This window comes from Spodoptera frugiperda, chromosome 31, assembly GCF_023101765.2.
Source record: "Spodoptera frugiperda isolate SF20-4 chromosome 31, AGI-APGP_CSIRO_Sfru_2.0, whole genome shotgun sequence".
Taxonomy (NCBI): domain Eukaryota; kingdom Metazoa; phylum Arthropoda; class Insecta; order Lepidoptera; family Noctuidae; genus Spodoptera; species Spodoptera frugiperda.
This window is the reverse complement of record NC_064242.1, coordinates 11,574,830-11,587,216: the sequence shown is the minus strand read 5'-3', so window position 1 is coordinate 11,587,216 and position 12,387 is coordinate 11,574,830. Positions and strand designations below refer to the sequence as shown.

The 12,387-nt window shown below is 34.8% G+C and overlaps 1 protein-coding gene across 1 annotated transcript in view; it reads right to left on the bottom strand.

The window, feature by feature from the left end:
* Window positions 1-10,185, bottom strand: part of LOC118276199 (uncharacterized) — a 114,333-nt gene extending 104,148 nt beyond the window's left edge. Inside the window, exon 1 of the mRNA XM_035594434.2 lies at window positions 9,972-10,185. Coding sequence (XP_035450327.1) covers window positions 9,972-10,146 — 175 coding nt within the window. The 5' untranslated portion in view covers window positions 10,147-10,185. The remainder of the gene's footprint in view (window positions 1-9,971) is intronic.
* Window positions 10,186-12,387: the final 2,202 nt, after the last annotated feature.

Genomic DNA, 12,387 nt, shown 5'->3' with positions numbered 1-12,387 from the left:
TGTGTGTTTTATACCGAATCTATCAACAACAACTAAGTCAACTTCGAAATTAAAGAGATACTGAAAAATGAATAGGTACACGCAAATGCCTTTGTTCAGCAGTGGACATCTCTCGGCTGATGATGATGATGAAAAGCGAATTCCAAGTAAGAAGTTTTAAATCCAATACATGTGTCAAAACAATATCATCAGATCGTAAAACCTTCCCATTCCAAAATCTTAGTAATAATACGTGACATAATTATAGAGCACTTACTAACACAAGTAAGGCCTACATAAGAACCCACAAATATTCCCGATAACATTGAAACCTCTACCCGACAGTCCTACATGTTATTGCTATTACTGCGCCAAATCTCACACTGCAGCATACTATCATTTCAAGACAGCTTCCTACCATTAGGGAATATACGCCGCTATGCCGACTTGAGAACAAAAGGTTACTTGGTTTAGATTAAACCAAATTTCATCTGAGATATTTATTCTTATCTTGTGTATCTAGAAACGTTGCACTTTGGGCAATCTTGTTCATTTTCACAATTCATAAAAGTGTGAACAGATAATATGACGTTCAATTTTATACACACATACATAGACACATAACCTCACGCCTGTCTTCCATAGGGGTAGGAAGAGACAATGGAACGCCAATTGCTACGAATCTTACACACCTCTTTCGCTTCATCAACAGTCTTTTTATGCATGCTCATCGGTTAAGGGTACTTTTGAGTACCGGCTCAATTTTATCCCAGCTGGTATAATAGGAAAAAAAATTATCGCCAAAATAGTTATGTGGAAAGTTAACCAGCATAGTTTTAATATATATATCAAAGTAATTTCCAGTGAACTTAAATACCTACCGAGATATTATGTAAAAATTAATAAATAAGAGGGTGCTAGTATATAGTACTCACTTTCTCATAAGGCCACTCAAACCGACACACACATATTGTGTTAGCCGACCACCTGCGACAAAGATTCCCAGAATCATGATCCCGAGGCTTTATTAATATTTTCTCATCTACCTACGCCTAGTGTCAAAACTTGCATGTCATTCTAAATAAAAATGGCGCACAATTTGACTCGCAATAAATCATTGTAGTCTCAAGTTTCACGTGAATATTTTAACAGAACAAGATACATTTACTTTTGTTTCGTGTTCAGAACAAAAAACTAGATAAACTCTAACAAAGGAATTGATCAAACTAAGCCTTTGTTGTAGAATAATTTTATTGTTGCAAACAAAGTTAAGAGTTTGACATTAGACATTTTGTTTTGATCTCTCTTGGGATTTACTATGATCAATTTATGTAATGTTTCTCTCTATGCCACCTTATGGTTGATTGATAGATAGATAATGTAGGAAGTCCATCTATCAATTCAACAGTAAATAAGCTCTTACAACTATAATAAAAATAGTATAACATTCATGATTTCTCATAGAAAATGGTCCGATTGTGAGGACGAGCAATCCATGTAATTAAAACCCCAGGACCAAACCATAGCCTCATACCTAACGCTTATAATCCTTTTACCAAGGAAGCTATAATAACGTATATTGTTACTTAAACTTACTGGCTTACTATAAATTAAAACAAGCAGATAATACCATTAATCGCCTTCATAATATTTAATTACTAACTTTAAAACAATTTAAAATGTACAATCTTCCTGAAACCTAGGCGGCATAAAGAACTTTATTGTCTTTGTTTTAAAGCCTAAAATTCATGTGGCCTAATTAATTTGGAACAAAAGGATCCTTGATGTTTATGAGCTGTGATTAAACATTCAGCTTGTTTCGGTTTTCCTAACAAAAGCTGTGATGTGCCGCTCGGTCGCATTGCGGGTATTTTAGTACTATGTATTCTAAGCGACTGTCATCGTAACTTGAGCAGCGATGGTTAGAGAGTCGACTAATTCGGTTAATGTTGAGCTAAAGCTAACTGCTGGATAGTAGTTCCTGATCAAGTAGTTTTAAAAAATATATTAAACTCTGTGTAGGTGTCACTCGTTAGATATCCGGACTAGGTAATAATGAGAGATTGTTTTTATTACCAAGATCGAAATTTTTCACTTAAGTTTTTCTTCGCATCATGCTATTATTATACCCGTTAGGATAAGTGGCCAAAACATTTAAAATGTAGGAAGAATAATAGAATCATGATACTTTTTAAAATTAATTCAGATACATAAATATTAAGACTATGATAGCAACACTTTTTATGAAAAGACCTTTCAAGGAATACAAAAGTAGTTTCGTGGGAAGCACTGGCATTTACCAGCGAACACCTGTGAACTTATTTGAACTTCTTCCTACGTGTTATTTGTAAAACTGCTACAAAATATCTACACGTCTGCACCAATTCAACCCTACTCCAAAATTAAGTGGACTCTCTCCTTAAATAAGATGGCTAAGAATCCACTTTCAAGAAATATTTGGGTTCAAAACTAAGGGATGACGACAAAATTGTTACTTTCACTATTTATTATCCTATATATGGAGCTACTTTCAATTGTACCTTTTTTTATTGATACTTTAAATACAAGTCACCGCCATCGCATCCTTTATGCCTTCGATTTTGGAACAGAAGCGAGAAAAATCTACTAAATTCGTGTAACTTGAGTAAAATCTTAGCGTAGTAAGGCATTAATCGGATCTAATTTTGGTCAAATTCATCCCTTCACACAATCGTTTTGTGTAAGTATAAAACTTTTCTTATTGTTCATTATCAGATTTTAAGCCAGTAAACTTGTACAGTCTAAGACGAATTCATGGTCAAAAAATGCTAACACGTATGCTTAATGCACCACAAATACGACTGGCATATAATTAGCAGTCTCCAGATACACAGCATCAATCAATCAGCTCGAGGTATTGTAATTTACAGCAACATGCCGCTCTCGATTGCTGCAGAGCGTTTCGGTCATCCCACGTGGCACATTGTCGGTACTGCATTGTGGGAGTTTCAGGTGATAATATTGTCAAAAAAAATATTTTGACTTAATATGATAACGTAACTCCTTGTCCATTGCCAAGAGGCATTTTGTATCATATTGTTACATGGGAGTAATGATATTGGTTACCGTGGCTCAATTTAACCCTTAAATTGGCACTGTACTCCACTAATACCATAAACTTTAAAAAAATCTTATGACCCAAATATTTAAAAAAACCTACATTTTTTATATTAAATAAGTAGCAATAATTGTCAATTTTGGTAGAAATTTATTGTAAATTGTGATAAAATCGAAAATAATTTGTCAAATTCAAAATGTTTTCGAAACGGTCTGGTGTCTCTGCGACCCGGGTAAGGTTTTTATTGTTTTCTTTACTTTTTCGTTTGGGAGTGATGGGTTTTTGGCTTTGAGGCACAAGGGGGCCTAACAAGTAACATAAAATATTCGATATTATTGCTCTAATTTACGTAATAACAATATTATAAGCTAGAATCAAAGTATGTACTCCGTGAATACCGTTGCCAGATCAGTACAAAATAAACTTTGGTATACACGAAGTACATTGCCAAATGCATAGTGTTAATCAATATGTATTTTATTTCTATATTTTATATATTATAATGACAAAAGTTGAGTATTTCTTTTTACGTTTGATGGGTTGACGTTTGACTGCTATCTCGCCTGTTCGTACGTGATGATGCGGCCTACGATGGAGCACGTCTGCCCATAAGCAACCTATTCACTCGGACTTTGAAGACACCCAGGTTTTACCCATCAGGAAACACAGATTCCGGCAAAGAATTTCACTCTCTAGCAGTTCGCATAAAGAAGCTTGAAACAAAGCGCTTGGTGCGAGTGGGTGGGATATCTACCATGAAGCGGTGGCGCTTCGCCGATTGTCTTGTGATTCGATGATTTAAAGGACTAGGGGGAATCAAGTTGTGCAATTCCACTCTCCGAAATAATCTTGCAGAGTATGAACGTGACTGATGACGTCAATTTCATACTAAATAATTTTTGTTTGTGATGATTTTTTTATAAATAAAGTAATAAATTAACAAAATGAGTATTAGTGATATATTGGCAGTGTGCTACACGTAGTACAAACGTAGTTTACACTATAATTGGCAATGTACTCTCTGAAGTACATAGGTTTTCGCGAAAACTGTAATATACAGATTTTTTCCATAATTTTTTTCACTCCTCTGGGATCATAATAAATACAAAAATAACATTCAAATGACAAATTTAAGAAACAAAAGTGCTTGCCAGTTTAATGGTTAATTTACAATTTTAATTTATTAAATGTAATATTTACTAGCTTCCGCCCGCGACTCCGTCCGCGTGGATGTCGGTCTTCGCGTGGATGTTTTATTTCTCCATTTTGAGTAACTCTAATAATGGCATCTTATAAATATCTATTGGAGCCAAATACGGCTAGGCCCATAATAATTTAGGATATCCCTCTACTGCTGTTAAGCTTGCGTTCTGTAGTATAAAAGTGAAAAATTAAGATTTTTTTCTACATATTTTTCCAGGATAAAAAGTATCTTATTTTATGCCCAGGATAATAAGGTATAATTATACCAAGTTTAATCGAAATCGAACCGTTAGTTTTCACGTGATGCCTGAACATAGAGATAGACAGAAAGACAAAAAAAATTAATCACATATTCCGGTTTAGTATCGATCTATAATTAATAAAAGTACCTACGCCTTTACCTACTTAATAGAAACTAAGCGTAATTCATGTATATATTTGGTGTTTCTGTACCGATTTCTATGATTATTTTTTTTAATTTAATAGGTAATAATGTTAACATTTTTTAATTAGGGATGAATGAGTGTCATAAACGTAAGAATAGGTAGACAAATATAATCAGAAAGCTTCGAACTGCTAAGCTATCGGGAGTTATACGTGTTATTGTGAGTCAACCATAAAAGATAGACATTTGCTGTCGTGGAATATTTTTTAAACAATTTTAAGGAGAACATTTCCGTCATACATGATTTCTGTGTAACTTTAACCATTAAGGCTGCACACGCGACGGAAGCTTCAAAAATGGAGTAAGTTCTCCGGTTTTCCCAACATTTCCCTTCACTGCTCTGCTCCTATTGATCGTAGCGTGATGAAAAGTGTACTATAACCTGCCCAGGAGTATGAAGAACAATTGTACCAAGTTTCGTTGAAATCTGTCGAGTAGTTTTTGTTTCTATAAAGAACATACAGACAGACAGACAGACAGACAGACAGACAAAAATTTTTCTGATTGCATTTTTGGCGTCAGTATCGATTACTAATCACCCACTGATAGTTATTTTGGAAATATATTTCATGTACAGAATTGACCTCTCTACAGATTTATTATAAGTATAGCTTTTGCCCGCGACTTCGTTCGCGTGGAATAGTGACTTCCGGCAAATTTTTGGTTTTAACCACTTAGTTCCCGATCTCGCGGGATCTCTTCAAAAATGAGATGTGGAAGATATTCCAGGGAACTCTTCAAAAATCAACATAATGAGCTCTGCGTTTGAATTTAATAGATGTATACTCACTTAGGGCATTGAAAAAATAGTTTAAAAACGGACTTAAACTAACTTAAAACTAAAGAAAGCTACGAATTACGAATTTATAACAATTAAAAAAGAAACTATATTACAACCTATCCTCTATGCTATAATAACCAAGCTTAAATCTAATCTAATTAATTTATAAATTAGACTTACAATTTTATTAAAAAAACTAACTACAGTAACTACTAATAATCGATATCAAACTAAACCTACGTTAAATAGTTTAACCAAAAAACCAGGAAAACCCAACAAATAAACTTATTAAATTGACAAATACAACGAAACCAATTTAGAATATACGAAACAGCAGGACCACTACAGACAAATAATCATACGACTGATTTTTTGTCACTTTTTCTACGATAGTACCGAAGCGCTCGGCCGATACCCAACCAAATGAATGTAACGAAACCATAGCGCGATCTATTTCTATTTTTATTTTTTGATTTTTGAAATAAAACTATCCTATGTCCTTTCTAAGGTTCTAAACTATATCTGTACCAAATTTCAACCAAATCCGTCAAATAGTGGCGGAGATTAATGGTATAAGCATAGAATAGTGTTCGACGTGATTCTTTAATTTGACATAACTTTTTTATTTATGAACCGATTGACATGAAACAAACACTAAATGTAAATTTAAGCATCCCACAATATATTCGTGAAAACCGCATCGAACTCGGATCAGCCGTTTCTGAGATTAGCGCGCACAGACGAACAGACAAACAGACAAACAGACAAACAGACAAACAGACAAACAGACAAACAGACAAAAAAAAAGTTAATTACATTTTTGGGTTCGACATCGACATAACAATAACCCCTGCTATTTTTTTTATTTTTATTTTCAATGTACAGACAGCACTTTTCTACGATTTTATTATATGTATAGATTTATGTATAATAAATGTTCAAACCGTTTTATGTGCAAACAGCCAGTCCATAAGTAGTTGTTAAACTTACCAAAGTATTGTTCAAAATGATATAACAAATGTACTCGTATAGGTTTAAATAACTATTGGTTAAGTAACCTATTAAATAATTTTGTCTGATCTGAATAATAGGCCAAATAAATACTAAGAAATCAATTTTAGTCCAACACAACAGTTGTTGTAAGCTATGTTCCAAACAACAACACCGTGGCTCTAACATGTTTGTTGTCTGCCAGTAGCGGAGGATTTACCTTCAACAGTTTTTGTCATTAGTCAAAGATTTAATATTTCTTTACCAAAAACAAGCACAAACAAACCGCTTCACTTTTAATATCTTTCTCTTTGTTACCGCACTGTTTATTTTTAATGTTGTAATACTCGGCTGCTGGCTAGTAGCTCGAGTACTGGCGACTGATGCCCACTATATCTTACCAGAGACATTATCAATGCGAAAAAATCCACAGGACTCTTTACAAATTACAGATATTTTATTTTTGCTAAAGGAAATTCGTCTTTAAATGGGGTTCTAGATTAAATTGTTGGAAAAATTAAATAAAAATATCGGAATTCCCAGGTCTAGCTTTTGGTAACAAGGACTACCTTTTTATTTAAACAATTTTAACTGTAGTATAATCTTCTGTCTATCCAATCATCGTTTTTGTTGATAAATGAACGTCATTATGATTGGACTCTAGCAAATTTCCTTTTAGCGCCCCTAGCGGCGCTAGCGGTAGTTAAATTCATACGAAAGTGAGCAGATTACTCAATAAAACTCCTTCATACTATTTCACTCATTATATTAATTGATATTAACATCAAGGTAATTGGAGCGTAAACTAAAAATGGCGTCTAAAAATATGAGGTCACAATCCCGCCATTTATAAACAAAAGGAATCTGAAAAAATATTTTAATTCAATGTCAAACATTCCTTCTGTGAAAGCCCGTGTGACTTACTGAAACAATGAGAGCCCTGTAAAGCCAGGCTTACATAGTTTCACGAAAATATTTTCAGAATAATAAATAGGGATCGTTCGTCAACGTTCAACAAATTGAATGTTTATAGTTACGATGTTTTCTATTTTACCTTGATCAACTTTTTTTTTGATGGGGGAAAATCACCCAAAGACTTCTCTCGCTTTGGGCAAGGCGAGAGGGATGCCAGACTCTTACTGACTAAAAGCCACCCCGTTCCTACTCCTGCTTTTCAAGACGGAGCCCCGGTAGCCCGCAGCTCCGGATCACCTAAATCAACTTAGAAGATACGTTTGCTATTAGGCAGGATTTTTAATCTTCATACAAAAGAAGGATGCCTCTTCTTGTTTCCGCTCTAATTATAAATTCATCAGAGTCCTTGTTGAATGTTCTCCTTTGATGATATGATATCAAACACTTCCTTTTCTTTATAATTTTAATATACGCTGGAATTCTTAACAATGATTATGGTAGAAATCAGTCGCCAAGTCGTTGAATTAATTTTTCAACTTTAAATATTACAAACATATCTATATACATCACATCTTTATAAATAAATTGCTTTTCGTTAGTCTCGCTAAAACTCGAGAACGGCTGGACGATTTGGCATTTTGGTCTTGAATTATTTGCAGAAGTCCAGGGAAGGATTAAAAGTTAAGAAAATAATGTTTGAGGCGGTATGAAGTTTGCCCGATCAGTAGTTTATAAAATTTGATCAAAATTGCTGTATAGCCGATCACAGTACATAACATACCCGGTCAGCAGTAGTTTATAAAAAAAATATCAAAATCGTTGTATAGCCGATCACAGTACAGAAGATACATGAAGTATTCCTACATTCAATTAACAGATAGTCTTTCCACAATTATAAAGTAAGATCCAATATAGATTTCATTTAAAATTGATGATCCAATCGGCGACTGCGGAGTAATGACCATCCCCACCACAATAACTGAAATTCTGCGGTCTCAGTTCGTGGTCGAGAGATCCATTCCCAATTTCTCACATTCGGCTTGCCTCATATAAGGTTTTGGGTCATTTGTAAGTAGGTTGTCATCAACAATGCAACGTCACGCCTTTTATCCCCGAAAGGGTAGGCAGAGGAGCACATTACAGCACGTCACTGTATAGTGTACACTCAATGTTCACCATTTGTCTTATAAGTCCCATGTATAGGGGGTGAGCCTATTGCCATATACTGGGCACAATACCAGACTCCGTGCTACTACGGAGATATTTTCGAAAAACCGAAGAAAAACCCAGCAGTACTTTGTTTTTTTTTTGGTTTGTTTGGTTGTCATCAACTTAAACTACCTCTCACGATTTAATTTTAAACTAATCTAATTCCATTAAATAAACCACTCTAAAACCCTTGTCTGCTGGAACCCAAATCTAAGCGAGACACATTTTATTATGTCTCATATATGTACAGTAGCCGAGCAGGCCAGAGGTTAAAGGGTTCATTAATTGTTTATGAAATTAGGGTAAAAGTGAGTCCAGATATTGGTTGCGGATGACCTTGCGGGTCCGGTCCCTCGGTTTAAAAAAGGATAGGAACAGGATGTAGACAGTTAGAGTCTGACAATCACTATCGCCTCACTCAAGACAAGAGAAGTCATTGGATGATTTTCCCCCCTTAAAAAAAAAGGTGGAAAAAGGGTGAAATGCTATGTAAACAAGTATTTTTTTTTTTATGAAAAGTCAAAAGGTCGTCCTATGACTTTATTACCTGTTTACATTGCATTTTTCCAAAGAGATGAAAGTATGTTTGTACATGGATACCTATTTTGTAAATGTTCAAAAGTAGATAGTAGATATACATAATATATCAGTAATAATTACCCACAATATTTTTAGTTCAAGTATGATTATAAATTCATTGACGGACAGGGCGGGTTGCACCACAGCGGCAGCGTCACGACAGTTTATCAATGAAAGTCTCATTCATAAATAGCTTCGGTTATTATATTCATAGTTCAAATGGGACGCGGGACAAGGTGTGAGCCAAAGTCAATGTACTAATTATGTATAGTACGAATTGCAATCTAGTGTGACTTAGTTAATTGAGTTTAATAATTGACCATTGATTTACTCGCCTTATTATGAATGCGTAGGTGTTAAAAGACATGTCACTTAATTTCCAAACTAAATATTGCAAAGATAAACTTTAATGCAGTGATAAATTAGTTTGAAATTTAAAAATTCTATGTTAAACGATTGATAAATCACTCCGGATGCGGATTTAAGCTGCGTAACAGTTTTTTTCATAACTCGTGATATGTTCCAATTTATTAATGGTTATTTAAAAAGTCGTTTCGTTATTTTGTCTACGTCTTATAAATAGTTTTCATAAGTTTTCGTAAACATCTTTGATCGCAAGGAAATCATTCTGTATAAAATGTTATTATTTTGTGTCTAACTCTGCATAACGCTTTAAATAAGGAAGCAATAAATTAACCCTAAACGTCGCGCGCAAACTTTTTCCCGCCAACGCAAGTTGCAGCGGAAAGTTGTAAACAGCGAGTGTAACTCACCGGGCGGCGACTTCTGCGGAGTTTCTGGTTCCTCGTGGTGGTAGGGAGTTCCTCGGAGGAGCTGGAGGGCAAGCTCTGTGCCGACCTCCTCGGACCTAGGACACGGCACGTAAGCGTACTGCTTCTTGGTCGGCGCCGGCAGGGGCGCGACGCGATGTTTGCTCCGGTCGGCCATGCGACGTCTGCCGTGCGGTCGGCTCACCCGCCGGAGTGCCGCAGCCCGCGTGCCGACCTCTTATCGATAAAGCTGCCCGTTTGCTACCGGGAAATATTAATTTAGTGCGTAAACTGCTCGAGTTTGTTCAATGATAAATCCGCGCGCCAGTTAGTGTCTGACACGCGATTTGTCACTCGCTGCGCTTTACCGAAGTTTCAACTTCATTTTGTTATTTCGGTTATGGATAGGTATCAGTAAGAATTGTTTTTACATAAATAAATCTTTTTGTTAAAAATGTAATTGTCTGAAAATATATTTTCCTAGATAACATTATTATTTTAATGTTTTGTAACTACCAATGATTAAAATTACTTTGACGTTAGTAAATTAACTTCACATATTAAAAAAAAAATTACTTATCTAAACAAGACTGCGCAACATAAAAACTTTTGAAAATAAGCTCTAATTTATTTGTGTCATTCAAATTATATTTATACTTTAATTAAAACTATGTATTTCAAATAAATTAGGATTTATTTTAAAGAGTGACTCTTTATAAATAATTTTGTCAGCCTAAAAATCCTAAAAAAATTAAAAAGGACTAAGGAGTTCCTAAACCGCCATTCGTTTTTCAAATCCGCGTACATGTGGCCAGTGTTCGGTGCGCGCGCAGTGTCCGCGTGCTGAGTCCCGCACTACGGTCGATAGCACGTGCCCGCGGGAGAGCTGCACTATGCTACACTTGCACAATAATAATAACAAACCCGACTTGCGGTCGCGGTCACAGGGTTAACTAGACACGCGGAATTATGGCGCGGAAACTTTTTCAGGTTAGATTTTTTTTAATAGTCTTTCTTTTGATAGTAGAGAAGATTTATTTTAAATTGCTAACTCTAAAATGGAAGCAAGTTTAAATTTTTCGGATTAACTTTTTTAATATAGGGGTGAAAATAAAATCTAGATGTCATTTCTTCTCAAATTCTCAAATAATCTAACTAGAGTTTACAGTTCAAATTGTTAAGTTTTTGTAAAATACGATTAATTTAATGTCTCTGAGAATTATATTAAATGTCAGTCAAAGAAGAAAAAACCTTAACTACGTTTAATACGTGTAATTTATTTTTTGTGAGTTAAACTATCACAAAAATCTCTTAGACGAATTTTTTCAAGATCTTTCTCAGTAACGTCATTCATGCTCATAAATCGATTTTTTAATCATCGCAAGCCGAGTGATTTATAGCTTAGATTTATATCCATGGCACAAAAAGAAAATAAATTGACAAGATATTGAAATAAGGATCACTTTAAGAGAATTTAAAGTACCAATTTCATATTTTTTTAGGATTAATTTTAATTGCACTTGTGCCCGTTCCAATTACGACACCCACGAGAAGTGTGATAGGGATACTCCACTCTTACATCACCACACGAAAATAACTAAAATTATTATGTTTATTTATTACCATTTTTATTTAAGGTTATTAAGTAACCACAAGCAAGTGAAAAATTGAAAACAAGTGACAAATTGTAAATCACACAACATGACTCACAAACGAAGGGCCTAAAATTCTAAATATCAAAGACAAGCATCAAACAAAAAGTAATCATACTAAAAGTTGATAGGGTCCAAAGTCAATAGGCAGCTGTTCAATTAAACAAGACCTGAAGGTCGGGAACAAAGGAGGTCTCAATAATTCAGTGACCGCGGCCGAGAGCGCGGATCTTGTCATTAAAATACGATTTGATAAGAAAGTAATACTTCGGTACCGTACTTGGAAAATGGGTGTATTCTGTTTGCTTTGCAGGTATGTTTTTACTTTGTTTGTTACGTTTTTTTAATCTTAATAAACTTTGAAAAAGCGGGAGTCTGTATCTATCAGAAACTTTATTTTTTGTTTTCTCCCGACTTGGGCAAGGAGAGAGGCAGTGTCAGACTCTTACTGACTAAAAACCACCCCGTTCCTACTCCTGCTTTTCGAGCCGGAGCCCTAGTAAACCCGTTAGGTATTCCGCAGCTCCAAATACCTATCAGAAACCAACGACTAAAACGAATTGAAACGGTTAGCCATTTGGGTGCTAACAAAATCTTTATTTAATTACTAGGTACTTACTTATTACATGTGTATATAGGTATAGTACATAGATGATTAGAATAACTTTAGGGAAAATCCTATTTTGATCCGACCTACCAAACAGTAATGACTTAAGTACTATAAAATCATCAACACTAGTATATTTTCAAAATAACTATTAGCGGGT